This window comes from Crocodylus porosus, unplaced genomic scaffold (assembly GCF_001723895.1).
Source record: "Crocodylus porosus isolate Cpor-Errol unplaced genomic scaffold, CroPor_comp1, whole genome shotgun sequence".
Taxonomy (NCBI): Eukaryota; Metazoa; Chordata; order Crocodylia; family Crocodylidae; genus Crocodylus; species Crocodylus porosus.
This window is the reverse complement of record NW_017728886.1, coordinates 86,511,604-86,531,905: the sequence shown is the minus strand read 5'-3', so window position 1 is coordinate 86,531,905 and position 20,302 is coordinate 86,511,604. Positions and strand designations below refer to the sequence as shown.

The 20,302-nt window shown below is 40.5% G+C and overlaps 1 protein-coding gene across 1 annotated transcript in view; it reads left to right on the top strand.

Annotated features, from left to right (window-relative positions):
• The window catches only part of DPY19L1 (dpy-19 like 1), an 86,525-nt gene that overhangs the window by 41,031 nt on the left and 25,192 nt on the right, over positions 1–20,302 (top strand). The window contains exons 9-15 of the mRNA XM_019538528.1: positions 4,474–4,565; positions 5,637–5,736; positions 8,443–8,520; positions 12,002–12,088; positions 14,306–14,365; positions 16,795–16,875; positions 19,198–19,299. Of these exons, the coding sequence (XP_019394073.1) occupies positions 4,474–4,565; positions 5,637–5,736; positions 8,443–8,520; positions 12,002–12,088; positions 14,306–14,365; positions 16,795–16,875; positions 19,198–19,299 (600 nt within the window). The remainder of the gene's footprint in view (positions 1–4,473; positions 4,566–5,636; positions 5,737–8,442; positions 8,521–12,001; positions 12,089–14,305; positions 14,366–16,794; positions 16,876–19,197; positions 19,300–20,302) is intronic.

Here is a 20,302-nt window from a genome sequence, read left to right as displayed (position 1 = left end):
GCAGCTGAAGGCATGTGCCTGTACTTCCTCAGTCTAGAGGGAATGTTTGTTCACTTGCAAACTGGTTCAATGTAGACAGGCTAGGCTAACCTGGAAAGATTGAATCAATTCAGGCTCCAGCTTTTTGAATGTCTGTCCCAAGCCCAGGTCTCCTGCTTCCCCACTTATCTCTTGGCTTTGGTCTCCATCCCCTGGCAAATCTAATTTAAAGCCTTCTTCACTAGGTTAGTGAGCCTGACTGCAAAGATGCTCTTTCCTCTCTTTGTCAGGTGGATCCCATCTCTTCTCAGAAGTCCTTCTTGGAAGAACATTCCAAAGCCCTGCTGGTGACATCACCTGTGCAGCCAGGTGTTGATCTGCAGGATGCACCTGCTGCTGCCTAGGCCTTTCCCCTTTACTGAAAAGATCCATGAGAACACAACCTGAATCCCAGACCCCCTCACCCTTGCCCCCAGAGCATTTTAGTCGCTTTTGTTACATTCGGGGTCTCCCCGCACAGTATCATTGGTACCTACGTGGTTGAGCAGCATGGGGTAGTAGTCAGAGGGCCAGATGATCCTCAAATCCAGGCTCCGGGCAAGCAGCAGACTTGACAAAAGGTCAGGTTGGCAGATGGCTCCCTCCATTCCCTGCAGAATGGATCTTCAGTCACCACCACCCATTGCTTCTTGCTGGCCATTGTCTTGATCCTTCCTACCTTGGTGTGAGGCCTGGCCTGTATTCCTCCACCAATTTGTTTCACTGGAACTAAGTTTTCAACATATATTTGCATAGTTATTGTTGCTGCTGAAAGGAAAATTATATAAATTAATTTCATAATTGGTGTTGCTTAGAAATACATAGATGGTGGAATATTAAGTGCTTATCCTGAGTATAGCATTGTTTGGTGCATTGCACAGATGATTCTGAAGTCTCCACTAGGTGCCTATCTAAGAGAGATCTTTAGATCCCAGGACACCTTAGAAAATATAGTTGTTCTACTCCTGCATGGATTTATTTATGAAATTCCTAGATAGGCATTCTTATATTTACAGTGCTTCATCGCAGATAATGAAAGCCCTGTCATGGCTGTTCTTCACCAGGGTTTTTCCAGGTCCTCCACTTTTGTAGCCTGAGAAGAAAACGTCTTGCTCTCTTCCAACCCCTGTTGTACCTATTCCCTGGTCTCTTTACTGCCAACCCCCACCAGCCCAGATGTCCCCTCCCCACCTTATCTTCTGCTCCAGCTTTGGTTCCTCCAGCCCTGACCCAGCCTGACTGACAGCTGTTGCTGCTTCTCCTTGGCCAGGGCTGCTGCTGCTACTGAATGCCCCAATCTGGAGCAGAACAGCAGAAGGTAAGGAGGGAGTGGGCAGGGAGGGGAGCAGAGTGTTGTGGGGAGGCGGGGGCAGGCTACTGTTGGGTGCATGGTGTGGGAGGAGCAAGCTGCAAATGGGAGCAGGGATTGCCGTAGTCTGCTATCCTGCTCCTGCCTGCAACCTGCGCCCCCACCGTGGCAAGCTGTGTGGGGGCAGCAAGGAAGTAGGGGAGAAGGCACATGGCAGGGAGACGCATAGTGGGGATGGGCGGGGGGCAGATAATGGGGAGTATAAGAGGCAAGGATCTGGCCCCTCACCCCCTGCCACAGCAGTGTGGAGATTAATTGAAAATGATCTTCCACTAATTAGATCTATAAGTGGAAAATAATAACAGATTTGTAGAATTTATCCATGTGTAGCATTTTTAATTAGGGGTTGTCTTAAATTTGAAGTCAGCTTAGATTTGGGTAAATACAGTACTTTATTACTGTGCTTATATTGTGCTTTGGAAGAATAAATTTACTGTTTTTTGTTCAAGTTCACTTTTATCATGTTGCTTTTTGACATTGACAAAGATATGACTGACTTCATTACTTGTTTAGATGGATGCTAGGGCCATATGGCTGCGATTAGAGTTGCAATTTCTGCTTTTTTCAGTTCAGCAAACTGAATACGTATACATCTTTTAATATTTGTAACTCTGTAATTGTATTCGTATTTCTTTAACTTGGTGATGAGTCAGACTTGTATTTGACAGCTTTCTTCTAAACATGAAATAAAAACAGGAGGGGTGACATGGCTAATACCTTTAAATGGAATTTCAAAATATGCTCTAAATATGCTACCTAGGTAGGCTTCTCTTCCCAGTTGTTATTCTTAGGTACTTTACTGCTGCATAAGCACAGCTTCCAACTACTTACTGTATTCCTACTCTAAGTACTAAGTACTAAAAATAATTATAAATCCTCCCTCTTGCGTGGTGCAGTGTAGCCATTAGTAACTGAAGCACAAATTCAACAAATCATAAATGTCATTAAGTTTTGGAAAAAATGTTAATTTTTTGCTTCAGCAGGCTGTTTGGGGGGAATCATTTACTTTAAAGGGATGTTACCATATTTACTTAAATGCAGGACAAGGTTTTTTTTTCCCTTTCATTCAACATGGGGGCAGGTGGCTTCTGTGGCTCTGGCCCTTACTTATGTTTGTGGTTGAGTTGCAGCTGCTGCCTCCACCTGCCCCTGCTACCTCTGTCCCCTCTACTACCTACCTCTTCACCTCTGCCCTGTGTCAAACCGCCTCTTTCCTCCTCCCCCTCCCCACCTGATCCGCAATACTTTTGCTCTTCTCCACTTCCTTGCCCCTTCTTCTCCACCCCACCTGCCACCACTTACCCTCAGTTGAGGCTCTGTCCCAGCTCCGACCCAGTCTTGGCCAGAGCTGTTGCTGTGATGGTGGCTGTTATTGAAGTGAACAGGAGCCAGAATAACCAGGTGAAATTAGAACTCAAGTCAGTGGTTTGGTTGGGGCTGAAAATGGTATACAGTAATTACCTTCACTGGTTCATTTTTACTTGCATAGATGTTGGGGGACAGTGTCGGAGATCACCGCCCCCTGTGGACCTAACAGACGCTGCCTGCCAATTGCCTAGGGTGTCCTCACCTATAATTGGGGTCTTACACGCGTACGTTTCACCTGCCACGACTTGATATTAACGGAGTTGGTTCAGATGTCTTCAGCGTGTAGTCCAATTATGAGTCTTACCGGCATCTTGCGAGGTCCCGAGTTTCTGAGGGCTCCGCCACCCCTACACCCTCGCCCGTTCCACCAGGTGGTGGCCAACCGGTTGGTCTGGCCACGTATCCTCAATTCCACTCAGATAATCCACAAAAGAAATGAGAATCAAAACAAACACGACAACCAGGAAGGTTCCCTTGATCTGTGTAGCTGCTCCGTCTGTCTGCAGCCGCTTTCCAACTCAGACTTGCCCTCCGAGGGGTCAAGCACCCCTTTGTTGGCTCTCGGAGAGCCCCCTTGTAGGGCTTGGCGAGATTCCTTTTTAACAGCTTAAGTTCACTGTTGAACTGTGCCCCTATTACAGGGACTACGGTACCCAAAGTCAATGGTGTCCCTCTGTTAGGGTTTTTAGGTACCCTTCTCCTACGGGCTCAACCAGCTCCTGGCCAGTAAACAAACAGTTCTACTCCCTGCAGGGGCCTGTAAACTGGGTTCCAGAACCCCACTGGGGTTTTGCTCTCTGCCAGAGGCTCCTACCAGCGTTCTACGTGGCTTTCAGCGTTCCCTGCAGTCTGCTCTGGCGTGCTCCACCTCCTCCTCCTCTTCTTTCCGGTTTTGCATTGCTGCCACTTTCCGGTCCCGGCTTCTCCTTTATACCAGCATGGGAAATGTCGGCCCCTCCCTTCCCAACACATCTGGGTAAGGGGAATTTCTGCCGGGCTCCTTGTGGCTGCGGACCTGGGGCCGCTGACCCTCCGCTTAGCCCGGGAGCCTTGGAGCCTGCTGGCTCCTTCTCTCTCTCACAGACAGATGCAAGAGCCACACACTCCTCACTTTTTAGGGATGCATGGCTATAATGTCTGCACTGAACAACAGTGTGTGGACCTTTAAGTGGGAAGGTTATGTGTCCCTATCCCTCCTCCCTCCACACATTTCTCTTGTGTAATTACATTTATGAGTCACAGTCTGTTTTTGTGAATGGTCCTTTATTACATGAGTAATTGATTTCAGGAAGGCTGCTTTTATAAATAAGGAGCTTGAAGATGTGTCCATAATGGGGAGAAAGTAAAAGAACATGTGTAAAAGGCATCTTTGAGGCTTATTAGAAAGATCTGCTCCCAAGCTGTTGCGTTTATTTTTGTGAGAGAGATTGCTTTTTCACAGTAGTTTTCTCATTTTAGAATTGGGTAATAGTAGTGGTTTATCTTAGAGATCGCAACACCAAAACTGAATCGTCACTCTTCATGATACATGCTTCTTCCTTCCTTTTATTCTTGGATGAAGAATTTTGTTGACTTATTGAACGATTCTTCAAGCAAATTTTTTGTAGTTCTGCCATATCTACAGTTGATCATGTTACTTGTAAATGCATTATTTTTTATGGAAACACCTATAAAAGAAACCAGTGAACACTATGAACTAACCTTTTAAATTCTTTCAGTGCACAAGAGTGATGTGGACACCACCTCTGCGTGAAAGTTTTTCGTACCCATTCCATGTGCTCCAGATGTTGGTTTTGACCTACATTCTCAGGTAACTTCTAACTTGCACTTGGTTACAGTGAATTCATGGTATACACTAGGGCTTTTTTCAAACATTATCCACTCTTGCCAATACCAATGCAACTCCATAACTGGGAGCAAAAGTGATACTATTTAACATAGGGAATTTAGCTCAATTTTTTTTCCCCTGCAGAGTGAAAAAGCTTCCACCATAGGGGCTGAGTGTGCAGAACCCGAGAATCATGTATAGTCTGATGGCGAAGTCACTTCTGGGGGATAGGCATTAACTTCTTCAGGATGAGACAGGAATTGAACCAGGGTCTTCTACTTTTGAGTGCAGTAATTACTAGACTAGCGTACAATAGAGGGACTCTTCCAGCTGTGTTTTTGAACAAAAGTGACAGCCCTTACTGTGTTTTGGTGTGGACTTACCATGTGTTAAGCCTGTTGTGAGCATGCTGTGAGCACTTATAGGCTATGAGTATGCCTACTATATCTGATCTCTTGGGAGGCAGGTAGAAAAACAAGTTTGTAGATCTTTGCAGGGGTTTAGGTGTGAGTTAGATTATACCATTACATGACAGGAATGCACAGGAGTGGAACTTTGGGTTCCTTTGGGATTTTACTGGTTTAAAAAAAAAAAAAAAATTAAGCCAAGGCTTTAAGGATAGTGCTTTTGACCTTAAGTGCCTAAATTCTACCTAAATCTCATATTGGGTACTTAAGTCATTTTATGGATCATAATACCATTTGTTTGAACGCCTGATATGTGGGTCTTTGCAGCTTTTAATTGGTGCCCCCCATTGTCAGGATTACAAACTTCGGAAGTTTCATGTTATATATAAGCTCAGCTGCAAGTCGCTGCCATTTTGAATTACAAAAATCAGCAGTGCTGAAATTTATATTATATGTTCTTACAGAAATGAACACAAGAGTTACCTTTAAACCACACTCTTCATAAGTGTTGCTTATTTTATATTGCAAGTCAAGTTGCAGGGCAGTCTCATTTTTTTGCTTCCATTCTTTGCTGCTCTTTTGAATGAAGTACAAAGAGCTGTTATAGTGTAACTTACTGGTATCTATTCTATTTCTTTTTCCCAAGGATTCCGAATGTTAATAGAGGAAGCTTGATTGCACTGTGTGTTTCTAATATCTTTTTCATGCTTCCCTGGCAGTTTGCTCAGTTTGTTCTTCTGACACAAGTAAGATAATTTTTAAGAATGACATATGATTTTATGGTAGTATTTTGTAGGCAAAATGTTAAGCCAAATGTGTAATTCAGATTCAATTAAAATCTTTTCTTTCTTAAGGAAATAGATTTATATATAGACTAAACAGGTGAATTAATGATGTGGCTAAAAAGGCCTCGCTAATTTTTGTCATTCAGTATGTCAGCAATACAGAATCTGTTAGAATCAGAATTGTTTTAATGACTGTTCTTTAGCTATCAGTTTATAGCACTCAAATTTCACTCTTGTTCCCAGGAAAGTGTTTCATGTCATACCATCCCATTTACTGGATTTCTAACCAATTTCAGAACTATTTAAAAATGGTCTTTTTTGGTTCTCAGTTCTACACGCAGAATTACCCTTCTGAGCCTTTCCTAGATTTCTCTGCCCTGGAGAGAGGGAAGGTGGTTTAAACTCTGCAGGTGGTTTTGAAAAATTACATATGAAAACAAATATTTCTTTTTGTGGTATAAAATAAAATATTTCAATGAAAATATCTTGTGGAGGCTTAGAAACTTGTGCAAACTGACATGTAAAAAATGAAAATATTAACAGTAATAGATTTAACACTTAATCTGAAAGTGATATGATGCTAAAAAATTCTTTTAATTAGATATTTTTCACTTGTCATCCTTGTCTTGCATGACACTCACAGGATTTTCAATTGTTCAGTTTGAACTTAATGATAAAGGCATGGAATTGCTGTTAGAGAACACCTAACATTTCATACAACAGACTGCTAAAAGAGATTTAGAACACTAATTCTATGTTTAGCACGTACCCATCTTTATGCATTTAATTTAGAGAAAATGTAGTTCAAGTTCAAATTAGCACAAAAAAGTTCTGTAATCCTAGTTTATATGAAACTTTCAGTCAAACAGATGTAGATGAACATTTGGCTTTATAAAGGAAAAGTAATTGCTTGCTTTTCCCAAATGGAAAGCTGCCCAATGCTTTATTACACAAATTTTAACTTTTACTTTGGAAAAGTTATTCTTTGTGCATCTGGTTCTGTCTGATAAGCCAATTTAAAGGGCTGCTGCAATCACTTGACTCTTCAAAAAAGGGAAGGGGCGTAATATAGCAAATTAATGACTAATGTCAGGTAATTTGCTGTGATTTAATTAGTTGAGTCCACATTCTCTGTTGGCAGTAGAATTCTGCTTTCTCTTCAGACCTTTACATAACTTAAGTGGAGCTAGCAGTAATCGCCCTTGGGCATTGGTATCTTCCTGTAACAGGCAAACCACTACTTCAGTGCAAGCTTGAAAAAGCTAGATTGCAGGTTAGATATGGTAGGATGGGTACTTGTCTAAGTGTATGATCTATAGGACTCATCTTTTTTAACTTGGTCCATAAGCTGGAAGGAGTACTTCAATGAGGGGTGTGTGCAGAAGTAATTAACACAGCATTTCCTAAAATACTTCTCTGCCATTAATTCTTTGTCCTTATCTCTATTTATCTTTAAAAAACAAGGATGCTCCTCTACTTGCCCACCTGGGCTTCCAGATGACTTGGGATGGTGCTGCTTAGCATTTATTCTGTTGCATTTTTAAATGACCTCTTCCACAAATTTGTTGTAGCAATCCCTTGGCTGAGAGGAACATTGGCACATTATTTGCATAAGAGAGCATGCATAATAGGACAAGGGTTGTGACTGACCCCCCTTTCGCTGACCTTCTGCCTTGCTGTTGCTGAGAGTAGGAAGCTAATTAATATTGATATTGACATGCTTTCTAATTTTGTTGAAGATTTTTTTAAAGCTTTTTGTTCCTCTCTCCCATTGTTCCTCTCAGTAGTTGTAGTAAGTTGTCTCTTAAAAGTTATTGCTGATCTGACTGATTTGCCTATTTGGATTTGAGAAGGAATTTTCCTCTAGGGCCAAATTGGCAAGAAGTCCAAGTGCTACTTTTTGCCTGCCTTACAGTTTCAGAAAGGCGTATTTCAGTTGATGGCAATATGGCTTCAAAGGTGAAGAGCAGAAAATTAAAATGTTAGATTATCACAAATTGTGGCTATTGTCCAGTGCAGCTGAAAAAGACTGATAAGCTCAGGACAGAGGTAAGCAAGACCTGGTACTTTGTTTTTGGACCTTCATGCTATAGGAAAGAAGAACAGAAGTATTTGCAGACTCAGGTTTCCCACCCATGCAAAAAGAGTACAAGTTAAAAGTAGGCAGAGTAAGGTTTGCATCAGATGGTTTGATGCAAGTCCCTTTAGGAATCAATTAAACACCTAGTCTAAGACAGGGAGCAAGGAAATGTTCCTCATCAATGTTTAAATTGGTAATATTGCTGCCTGGATCATTTAAGCCATCCCACATGTCTGTTTACCTTCCCTCTTGTCTTGCTTAAATCAGATGCTCTTGAACAAACATCCTAAGCAGAGGTGGGCAGATTTTGTTGCTACAAAAGTGAAGAGTATTTGCAGGTGGCCACTAAATCTAAAACTTGTAAATTTACTTGAGAAAAATAGTTGTTTTTCCACAGCCCTAGTGTGAAGCACACCTCTTACCAGCTAAGAGTTTGTAAAGTGCATGAACATTTTCCTATTATGAAAGAATCAGAATTTTGGGATTTATTAGTTGCATAATGTACTTTGACTGCATAAGTATAGTCTCTCTGGAAAGATATGCACCTTTTACAACTGGTTTAACTAATCTTCTATCTCTGATTCCAGATAGCCTCATTATTCGCCATATATGTTGTGGGTTATATTGACTCGGATAAATTACAGAAGATACTGTGTGCACATATGGTAATTGATTTCTCTGTCTCTTTTTAATAATTCTTAAAATAATTCAGTTGAACCAATTTGAGTGTCATGAGAACCAGTGAACTAATTCAAAAACACAAGGTATGTAGTGGATGCTGAGTTGATTCTAAAAATGCAAGTAAGGTGTAGAAGAATAGGATGCCTATAAATAATGTTGAACTGCCTATAAACAATGCCTATAAATAATGTTGAACTGCAAAATAAGTGTGTTTAGAATTAGAATGTTGACAAGTATTATATTAATATTTGTCCTTGACAATTACTTATGAAATACCTTAGTATTTTATTTTAAACCATTAGATTTGGTAAACCAGCATTTTCAAATGGATTTTTTTCCCCACTGTGTTGCTAGCAGTTTTTTTTGTGATGAATAACTGATTGTAGACTTGCCTAAATAGACAGTTTTTTAAGATTCTAAATTCTTAGGTCCACTGATTTCTCCCTCCCCACAAACTTATTGTGGACTCTGGGTATTTCATTCTAATATATTTGTCATCATAGAGGCATTATCAAATAAATGTTTATCTGTCTTTCCTGTCTGCACCTGTTGATTTCTTCCTGTTCATTCCACTCCTGCAGCTCCGAGGGAAGTCTTAAATTCTGAAGACTAGAAAATGTATTAAATAATAAGCTAGTTTAAATGGTAAATATCTTAAAAATCATCAGTCGTGTTATAGTTTCAGCTAAAACAAAAATGAAATACTAACAAATCAAAACTTCATCTTCTCAAAGCTTCTGTGTCATTGAAGATGATGAGTTCTGATTGTCCTTCAAGAGAGAAACTCAATTTTATAAAAGTATTGCGGTTTGAATTATTTTTTTAAATGTTGGTGGAGCAAAAAATCACAAATAAGCATGGATTTTTCTGCACAATAATGTTTTTATTTCTGCCCAAAAAAAGCTAAAAGGGCAAGAAAACATCAAAATAAAGTAATAAACATGACAGTTTTATTAAGGGTCAGAATAGTCAAAGTTAAAATATGAGGAACCACTGCAGGATATAATTCGTCTGCTTGCAGACATGGAACCCCCCTTCCCCCCCCAGAATAGTGCTTTACTTTTAAAATCAGCGCACTGCCATGCCAAGCCCAGCACATGGCCAGAAGAGGCAGTGCATTAGTTGTACCTGACTTTCCCTATGTCTGTTGAGATTGGGCACCTTAGTGGGTTTTTTTGGTGCTTTATATAATAGCTGATTGAATCAACTTTAGCTAAAAGGACCAAAAAGCCCCACTGAACTGCCTGATCTATACAGATGCTGTGGACCTAGGTCAAAGTAATGTGCTGCTGCTTCTGATAGAGCTTGTTGTTTAGTTTAGTTTTATTGTTGTTGTTTTTTCTCGCCCTCTCCCCCCAGATCTGTCAGTGCTCATAATGTCAAAAGCTTGGTGCCTGATGCTGTGAAAGGTTACTTAAATATCACAGAGGAAGCTGGAAATTAAATCTTTGAAGAATTGTAATCATTACATATTTTTCCCCAGAGCTGTGTTGTTAGAGTTTGTAGGCTTATGCTTTTTAGACTACCAACAAGCAACGAGTTTGGAACTAAGTTGCTTGAAAATATACAAAATATATATTCTTAATTATAACCGAGGAGGCATAATAGGGACACTTGGTCTATAGATCATCACCCAGGAAGAGTAAATGATTTTCCACTGAACTGCACTGAAAAAAAATATCTGACTTTGATCTCTTTATTGCACACACAAAGACTGCAAATACACAAATCAGCACCTCAAGGGACTCAATCATAGGTTGACCTGATTTCTATTGTGACTTTTTATCATTCTTCTGGAAGGTAAGAAGGTAGACTTAGAACAATACAATAACTGCAAAATCTTTCTGGTATTATTCATTATATCAAAATCATTCCAATATATAGGAGAAGTAATGGGATGAATTTGCTCACCTGATGGGCAGATATTTTAAAAATAGAAATAAGCATATCAAAAATCAAGATACCAGGTGGAATTCATGCTATGACCTTGATTTCCCCCCACCCCCACCCCCAGTGATTTTTCTTTTTTTGCAGTTGTTTTAGTAGATGGGTTCCTATGTTGTTAGAGACTGGCTATATATTTATGGGATAATGTATTTATTTTGAGAAACATCTGACTCTAATACTTCATGGAATTTGCAGGTTATGGTCTTCTAGTTGCAATAAATATCCTTACACTGTAGATACACTGCAGTCTCTAAAAATATTCTGGTTTAGAGAAAATTACCTAGAATCTGAAGTTCTATAACCTATCCACTTGAATGAATAACTTAGTATATAGGTTTATGATGAAAAAAATAGTCTCAACTGATTCTCCTTCTCTTGCATGGTACTCTGTCATTTTTACTATTTCCTCCCCACAATTAATTGTCTTTGGGCATGGGCATAGGTATAATTATATCAGTTAAAGGTGGGGAGAGACTTACCACTTGTGACTGTATGTTACTCAGTATGGTGTAACTGCATAGTTTATCAGTTTCTGTCCCACAGTAAGTGAAGCAAAATCTCAGTAATTTAGCTCTGAATGAATTGGGGTAAGTTATTGCAGTTCAGCTTCCCCTATCGTGGGATAGTAATGGAAATACAACAGTTGCATTTAGATGTAGCTGTGTTGTGTTAAGTTCTCCCTACCTTTTTAAGTGGAATAACTGTTTATTTGTGCCCGTGCTTCCTTATTGCAGTATTGTCAGATGTCTTCTATTCATTCTCTGAATTTAACTTTGTCCTCTTGTTCAATCCAATTAATTTTAATAGATTCTTACAGATTTATCCCTTAGGATGGGAACAGATATCATGATTTCTCATTTGTACTGCCTTAAAAAATGAGGAGGGGGCATGGCCTGGACATGTGGGGGAAGGAGGGAGTGTAGCCCTAACCTGGCCCTGCAGAGAGAAAAAGAGGTGTGGCCTGGCCTTGGGCACTGTAGCCAGGTGCCAACCAATCCCACAGGAGGAAGGCGCATGGCCCAGCCTTGTGGGGGAAGGGAGTGTGGCCAGGCCCCAACCTAACCCCAGTCCAGAAGCTGTGGGGTGTGGCCTGGCCTTTGGGGGAAGGTAGCTGGCTTTGCTCTGACTGGCCACACAGGGAATTGGGTGTGGGGATTTGGCTGGGGGAGGGTGGCCATATTGGTAGCCACTGCTCCCCTGCTGCCAAATTTCTGGACCCAAGGGGAGTCCCATGAGCCAGATACAATGGCTTTGTGGGCTGCATTTGTCCCATAGGCCAGAGGTTCATCACCTCTACGCTAGTATGTGCTCACTATGCTGGCACCATTTTGGACCTTTTATAAGAAACCTTTCATACCACAGTCTTGTAAATTAGGAATCTAGTTTGAGTTCCTGTGTAGTAGGTTGAAACTGATGCAGAATTTAAAACCATAACATAAGTATTGCTATCAAGTTTTATGCTGCAAAATTTTAAGAATTATTTAGAAGTTTAATGATTGTTTGTATTTCTTGTTTCAGGTATCACTTTTACTCTGTTTCATTTTTATGTTTGGGAACTCAATGTTGTTGACATCATATTATGCTGCTTCTTTAGTAGTTATCTGGGTAAGTTATTTCAGAAGAGAATTCATCTGAGATACTCTAGGACAGTGGTTCCCAACCCATCCAGGCTTTGGGGCTCCCTAGAGGCCTGGAAATTTGGTGGTTGATAAGCAGTGGCAGCGTTAATTGGTGTGTGCGCTGTGGGTTGAGCACTGCTGCTCTTGGACCATGGTTCTCAACCTCATTGGACTTGAGGCGCCCCAGGAAAAATGCTAGCTTTTAGCTGTCACTTGTTGTTGTTGTTGTTGTTGTTGTTGTTGTTTTTGGGTTTTTTTTACTACAGAAAAACAATAGAGCAATTCTTCCATTTCAGAGAACTCTGACTAACCAGTCAGAATGCTTTTGAGATTCTGGATTCCTATTGAAAATCTCTGGGTTTATCTAATGACTTGTGGTATGTGCCTGCGTACTTAATGTTTTGCATCTGCTGTGGTGCCCTGGTTGAGAGTTGCTGCAGTAGGAGCACGTAGCTGCACAAGTCTATGGATTGACACACAAAATGGAAAATTTAGATTTCACTAACTAGAAGGAAAGACTGTTTTCATGTAACTGACAAAGAATTTTTAAGATTTGGGGGAATAGGGGAAAAAAGGTTGCCTAGTTTCATTGAGGCTTTTTCACACAAAAAAATAGAAACTTGTATGAGGCTATAAAAATAATCATGTTTTGAAGTGTATTTGGTTATTTAGGTGCTGGAAAATAGCTATCAAATGTTAAGAAAATCACATGATCAACTTTCATGACATGAGTAAGCTACAGAATCCCTTTTAAAGTAGTTTTTTGGTTCAAGAATCAAGTAGTATAAAATTTAACAACAAAAGCCCTTGATCTTAATTCTATTTAAGATTTTTTGGGCAAAAGTCACAGATACAGAACAGAATGTAAGGCCCCAGGCAGATATTATGTTTAAGATGTCATTAACCAGTTAGGCTAGGGACAGACATTCAAAAAGCCTGAGCCTGAATTGATTCAATCTTTTGTAGATTAGTCTAACATGGCTAGGCTAAACTGGTTTGTAACTCTACAGACATCCCCTCTGGACTGAAAAAAATTCAGTCACATGCCTGCAGTTGCTCAGGCTAGAAGCTGGGAGGTGCTAGAGCAGCCCTCCCTTCCCTTCCACAGTACTGAGCTGAAGTGGGTATGGCCAAGCCCTGGTAGGACACTCTGATTGTGCTCCCCACCCCCCACCCCCTTTCCTGAGAAGCCCAGCAGGGAATGTTCATTACCCCTTAACTCAGTGCTTATCAACCCATTAAGAAAACAAAGCCTCTTTCTGTTAGTTCAAGCTCTTCTTAAACAGCTTTTCCAAGGAAGGACATTATCAGCTACCTGTTGATTAGCTTCAAAAAGCCGGTCTGCCTTTGTTGTCTCCCACAGCATGAACTGTAGCCAGCATGTGGTCTGCTAGCTAATGTTGAGAGGTGTCTATGTAAAGCAGAGGGGTGGGGGCAGGAATAATCCCTGTTTAGCAGAAAGAAGCAGAAAACTGGACATTGCATAAGCCAGTTTGACGCAAATCAGTTAAGTCTGATACTACATTCAGCTAGGTTTATATCAAACTGGTTTGATCCATTTTCACTCTGGTTTATGTGCACTGAACATCTGTTCTGTTACAGGTTTAAACCAGTTTCTGATCACTTAAACCAGTTTATGTGTAATGTCTGTCCCTAGCCTTAATCACATTTTAAAAAGTAACCTGGCCACACATTTGGGCAATTAATGGTTCAGTAAAACAGGAAATAAGTGACAAAATTATTCCACAAAATACGCATAATAATTTTGCGGCTGACTTCCATTGCTCCTTAAATTGAATCCATGGCAAGGTGGACTGCTCTGGGGTCTCTAACTGGCCCTGGTGCAGTCCTCTCTTGCTGAAAGTCAGCATCTTGAAGTGGAGCAGATCTCAGACAGCTTGTTTTGCTGATCCCAAAATTGTGATTTTGGGGATTAGGGAATTTCATCTAACAAAAAGGAGTGGCCACAATATACTACTAAAACAGTTATTGTAGATTCTGTACCTTTGGGTCTGACTATCAGTGAAACTGTATCATCATATTTTATGATTTTTAAAATTATTATAGTGGTTTGAAACTTAATTTTTACAGACATTTATATGGTGTCATAAAAAACAAAAACAAAAATTAATGCATGCTACCATGTATAATGTATGGATATATTTTATAAAATATATGCATTCACTTCTAATTGTTATTTTAGGGTATTCTTAAAGCGAGGCCCAAATTTCTGAAAATCAGTGGAAGCAGAATTATTTTATGGGTAAGTGTTGTGTTGTGTTGGGTTTCCCCCTCCCCCCAATAGTTATAAAAGGGCTGCTAGTTACTTTTCTGCCACATAATCTGAAGGTTTTTTCAATGTGCTTAAAATACTGAGTTTTATAAGAACTAAAATTTTTCAAGTAAAATAGCCCAACGTCTGGGAAATTATGCCAGATTTGGTGAAAAAGAAAAATATGTACAGCAAGGAAAACATGCAATAAATATACAATACAGGTGATCCAGTATCTGAAATAAGCATAAATTGTACATACTTTTACTACTGAAACATTCTGACAATGTGAGTTCAGCTTGAGAACAGGATGTGAAATCAATAAATATCTCCAAAGAATTGGGTAACAATAATAGTACAACCTCACCATCATGGAGAGACTACCAATGAAAAGCAATGCTTTTTACCATACTAATATTGCAAAAGAAAGTAAAGAAAATTAATCATAATTTGGGTAGGGGATGTTGTATCATAAAAAGTATATATTTTTACCTTGCATTCCTAAAAACCTGGTCTGCTTAAAAAATAATAGCAATTTCCTGCTACTTTGAGATTGAGAAAATGTCTTGATTTTGTTGAATATAACCAATCCTTTTAGATTCCATTTGAACACAGCCAGTAAATGGGCGTCATTCTTTTGAATGGAAAGCCAAATGCCCCTTCAAGGAGGGTAGTTATGAAGGACAGGATAAATGAGAAAAATGGAATGAGAAAAATTCTGTTTTTGTTAGACTAACAAACTTTTCATAAAGGATGAACAAACTGGGATAGATTGTAAAATTAGAATGAGCTTTTAAATCAAACTTGCATCCTGCAGTTTGCATTCTACATTCTCAACACTGTTCAGGTTTGTTTGTTTGTTTGTTTGTTTTTATATTGTTCATCCTTTCAGGACTTTTATTTAATATTTCAGAAGATTAACTATAAAATAATGTTATGGAAACTAAATCTTATTTCTATCAACTGCATACTTTAAAGTACTAACAGAGAAGAGGAAATCTTCACTCTAAAGTTATGTTAACATGGTACACTTCAGTGTAGTACGGACACAGTGAGAAGCAGGGTAAATTACTCCTCATGGAGTGCCCTGCTACCACAGCTAACTCTTTCTGCTGTGTAAGCTAATTTCAATATTTATTTACTAGAGGTGCACTGTATCTGATATCTCTGTCTGTATTGTATTGGGACTGATAAATGGAAAATTGCTGTTATTGGCAATCTGCTTTTTTTTTGGCTGAAGTGGCCAGTAAAGTTGCTGATAAATGCCATGTGCATGTGCGGAGCTGCAGCATGCACGCAGCCAGGAATGCAGCTCACCATCTTGGAGAGCAGCATCCGTCCGGTAAGTCTGTGATGGCGGGGAAGGGCCATAGGGGGACAGATCAAGACCCCCACAGTACGGCGGGGAGTGGGCCAGGGTCAGGCACTGCTTAGCTGGGGCAGGGCAGGGCTCAGGACAAAGCCGCGGGTGGCTTGTTTAGGGTGTGCAGAGGGGTGGGGCAGCTTCCAGCTGATGCATGCACCGCTAGGAGAACATGCTCCCTGGATCTGTGCACTGGGTGAGGGCAGGCTGTCGCTGGGTGCTGTGCTGGCCTCTTCCTGGTGGGGAGGGGCTGGGCCAGGGCTCTGCTCAGGATGGGTTGGGGGGAGGTGGGCAGTGGGTCTGCTGGTCTGCAGTTCTGGGAGGGGGGGCTGCAGAGAACTTTGGGGTGGCTGTAGCCCACCCTTTAGCCCCCCTTCCCAGTGCCACCTCTGCCTGCCCCGAGTGTAGCCCTGGCCCAGCCCCCCCCGCCGGGAAGAAGTTGACACAGCCCTGAGCCTACCCTCACTCTGTGCCCAGACCCCCATGGGTTCTCATGGGGGTGCATGTAGCAGCTGCCCCCTCTGCTGTGCCCTGATGAGCTGCCTGTGGCTCTGTCCCGTTCCCTGCTCTGGCCCAGCTGGGCAGCACCTGTCCCTGCTCCATCCCCACTTCTTCCCTCACTGTAGGGGCCTTGATCTGCCCCCCTGCATTCCCCTTCCCTTCCCCACGCCCCTTCCTCCCCACAGACTTACCAGCCAGATGCTGTTCTCCAAGCTGCTGGGCTGCATATTGACAATTGGATCTGTATCTGCCTATATGGCCGGTTAATAATCGGCCATTGATATCATCCAAAAAAATCTTTATTGGTGCAGTGCTATTATTTAGTAAACTGCAGTGTGTTGTGGACATCACTAAGCACTGAAATAATGTGCAAAAATGAGCACTGTATTTTTTTTAGTTCCAATAGGAAAATCCTTTGGTAACACTTTAAGCTTATAATTTTTTCTCACTTAGTTTTCATACCTTTCCTTCCAGTTACTTTTTTGAACTTCCTGATCAACTTCAGTAAACCTTTTTATTTCTTCTCCTTCAATATGAATATATTGTTTATTTTTAGCTCCTTGAGGGATGTGCTTGGCTTTTGGGGACTGTGATCTTGAAATGCTTGACTTCTCTAATGTTTGGAGTAGCTGATGATGTAAGTTCTTTTTCCTTTTTGAATGTCAGATATTATAGCCTTTACTTTTATTTAAGTATGCTTATTTAACTAGCACTGTTCAGCTCATCTTCTTGTGACTCCTACTATGTAGACTCCAATGTTTAACCCAAATATTATGTGGAAGCCACTTCAAAAATGCAAAAAAGATTACTTAATTGGAATGTAGTTCTGCGAGTGGGTTGTCTCCTCTTAAGCCATGTTCTTAGCTTTGTTTTTGATTCCGTTCTTAAGAACACAACATTTTTGCTTTTTTTGGCTTGTGTTGCATATTGTGCTGTCATTTTTAGAGACAGAGCTACCAGTGACTCCAAGGTCTCTTTCCTAAGTTGTAACAGGTACTTCAGTACCAAGTATTGTGTACATATAGTTGAGGTTATTTTTTCTTGTGTGCATTACCTTGCCCTGTTGACATTGAAGTTCATGTGATTTTTTTTTTTAAGCCCACTTGCTTAGCTTAGTGAGATCTTTCTGCAGCTCCTCTCTTAACTTGGGATTTGACTACCAAGAATAATTTGGTATCATCTGCAAACTTGGAGATACTGCTGTGGACCCTTATTTCTATACCATTGATGAAAATGTTGAAGAAAACTGAGTCTAACATAGATCCCTGCACGATCCTGATTTTGACCTCCCTCCATTCTGAAAATAGACCATTTTGTCTTACCCTTTGCTTCCTATCTTTTAACCAGCTGTCAGTCCTCAGAAGAACCTCTCCTCCAATCTCATAGCAACTCAGTTTACTTAAAAGCCTTTAGTGAGGGACTTTGTCAAAAGGGAGGTGAAGGGTGGTGAAGACTGTTTGAAAGTCCATATATATTTACATCAGCTGGATCTCCCTTTTGCACGTGCTTAAGATACCATCAAAGAACAGATTGGGAAGGCATGATTTTCCTGTACAAAAATCAAGCTGACTCTTCCCCACCAGCTCCTATTCATCTACATGGCTGCTGATTTTATTCTTTATTACAGGGGCAGCGCATAGGGGGTGCATACAGATGCATGTGTACCCTCTAAGTGTGGCAGTGCACCCCCTGCAAAAAGGCGCTGCCAACAGTGTCAGTGGCACCTGCAGGCAGTCACCGCTTGTCACACTGCTGGCGGCATCGGTGGGCAGTCCATGATTGCCGCTGGCTGATGCTGATGCTGCCTGTGGCACCTGTGGGTGGTTACCGACCCCTGGTTGGCCCTCGCCACCCCTCCCCCTCACCACTGACAATGCCAGGGGCATCTGTGGGAGTTCCCAGCTCGCCACCGCTGGGCTCCCGCCGCCGCCAGCACAGCCACGCCCCCCCCAACCACTGGGGGCACGCTGTTCATGCTTTATTATATGGTATTTTTGAACGGCTTTCAAGCTTCCTGCAAGCCTTTTACATTTTTGACTGCTCCTTTAAACTTCTTTCTAACTAACTTCCTTATTTTTGTGTACCTTTCCTAAAGTTGTATATCAGTGTGGTGGACTTTTTGGCTTACTTCCTCCCACTAGAATATTGAATGTGATTATTTTAATTGCTGTTGCCAAGTAGCTCACCAACAGATACCTCTTGAACCAGGTCTTGCGTGTCACTCAGGATTAGGTCTACAGTTGCTTCTCCACTTGTGGATTCCAAGCTTAGTTGTTCTAGAAAGCAGTCACTTGTTACATCCAGAAATGTTATCTGCACCTTGCACCCTGATGAGGTGTTTACCCAGTCTGTGGTGAGGGTAGTTGAAATTTTATTATTACTTCGTGTCCTGTGTTACCTTTTTCATTCTCCCTGAGTATTTTGTAATCACTTTCACCTCCCAGTCAGGTGGTCAGCAGTACAGTCCCATTATTATCTTATTCAAGTATAGAATTTCTACCCACGGGGATTCTGTGGTAGTTTTCCTTTCAGATGAGATTTTTATGGTGTTACCATGTACACTATCAATAACGTACAGTGTCACACCTCCATCTGCATGTCCTACTCTGTCATTCCTAAATAGTTTGTAACTTGATATGACAATATTCCATTCATCCTTTCACAAGGCCTCTGAGATGCCTATTGTGTCACATCAATATTTAACAGTAGGCATTCCAGTTCACCCATCTGTTTTGATTTTTTTTTTAGGCTTCTGGCATTTATGTAGAAGCACTTAATCATTTTTTGCCATTGTTTAACTTTAATTTAATTTATATAAATAGCATTTCAGTGTGCATTTATAGTAGTAAAATAATTCCTAAGGTTTTGTCAGAATAGTAAAGTGTTTATGATAGAGTTCTTTATTACAGTATACAATTTCTGATGTTTCGTTACATTTCTTCTTTGTATTTTATACCAGGCTCATATAAGTAATCTGTTAAAATCAAAATTTACTGGCTACAAGGATTTTGATACACTGATGTACACCTGTGCTGTGGAGTTTGATTTCATGGACAAAGAGGTAATTTTGAGGGGAAAATATGATTTTAAAAAGGTGATAACTTAGTGATAACTTTTGTTTCTTAGTTTGTCCCTTTTCCCCAACAGATCTGAGAGCCATGTAGCTTCATATGGTTATAAACAAGATTTTTCTTTCCACATTTAAAAGCAATTTTAAATGCTCAGTGAAGTTACTGAAATCCATTGGAGATCCTTCTGAAAGTAGAAAAAGGATTGGTTTGATGTTTATTTTTTTAAAGGGCATTGGCATATGGACGTATGCATATAGACTTACCATATGCAAAAGTACTGATTTAGGAATGCTGACTTTAAATTTAGTGAAGCTTTTTTGTTTTATGTAATCCTCAGTAAAATGTTGAGGAGGATGAAGTTTTTTGATTACAGCCGCATCTCAAGGTCAAACATTTCCTGAGCTTTCTAGGCAGAAAACTGTTCAAGTTAGTCAATAAGCTTTTAGGAGGAACAAGCTTGTTCTGAAGATATGCCTTAGAGCAATGATACATTTATAAATGTTTAAAGTGACTCTGTTTGAAGTGATCTACCGTCCAATTCTGGCATTATAACAGCTTGCTTTGAGATAAGACTGAAACCTCCAAAAAGATTCCAAAAGGAATTGTAAGATGAAAGTTGAAAACTTACCATATTTACTTGAATACATAACAATGTCCCCTCCCCGCCCCATTTGATATTAGGAAAAAGCCCCTTGTTTTGTTATTGCATCGGAGGAAATCTCACTAAATACATTTTCTATCATTAAACTGCTGCCAAAAAAATAGCATGTGTTCAGCAATGAAAACCAGTTACAAAATTTACTAAATGTAGCTAATACTAAGCATGACTAAAACACATGGCCTGCATTGGGCAAACGTGCTATTAGAAGCCTACTACAAGGATAGATTAGTGCAACCCACTTGAAAAAAAGACACAGTAGTACCCATTAAGTGGAGTCTCCCACGTTGCCAACTCTTTTAAAGTCATAGCGAGCCACTACACTGCATACGTTT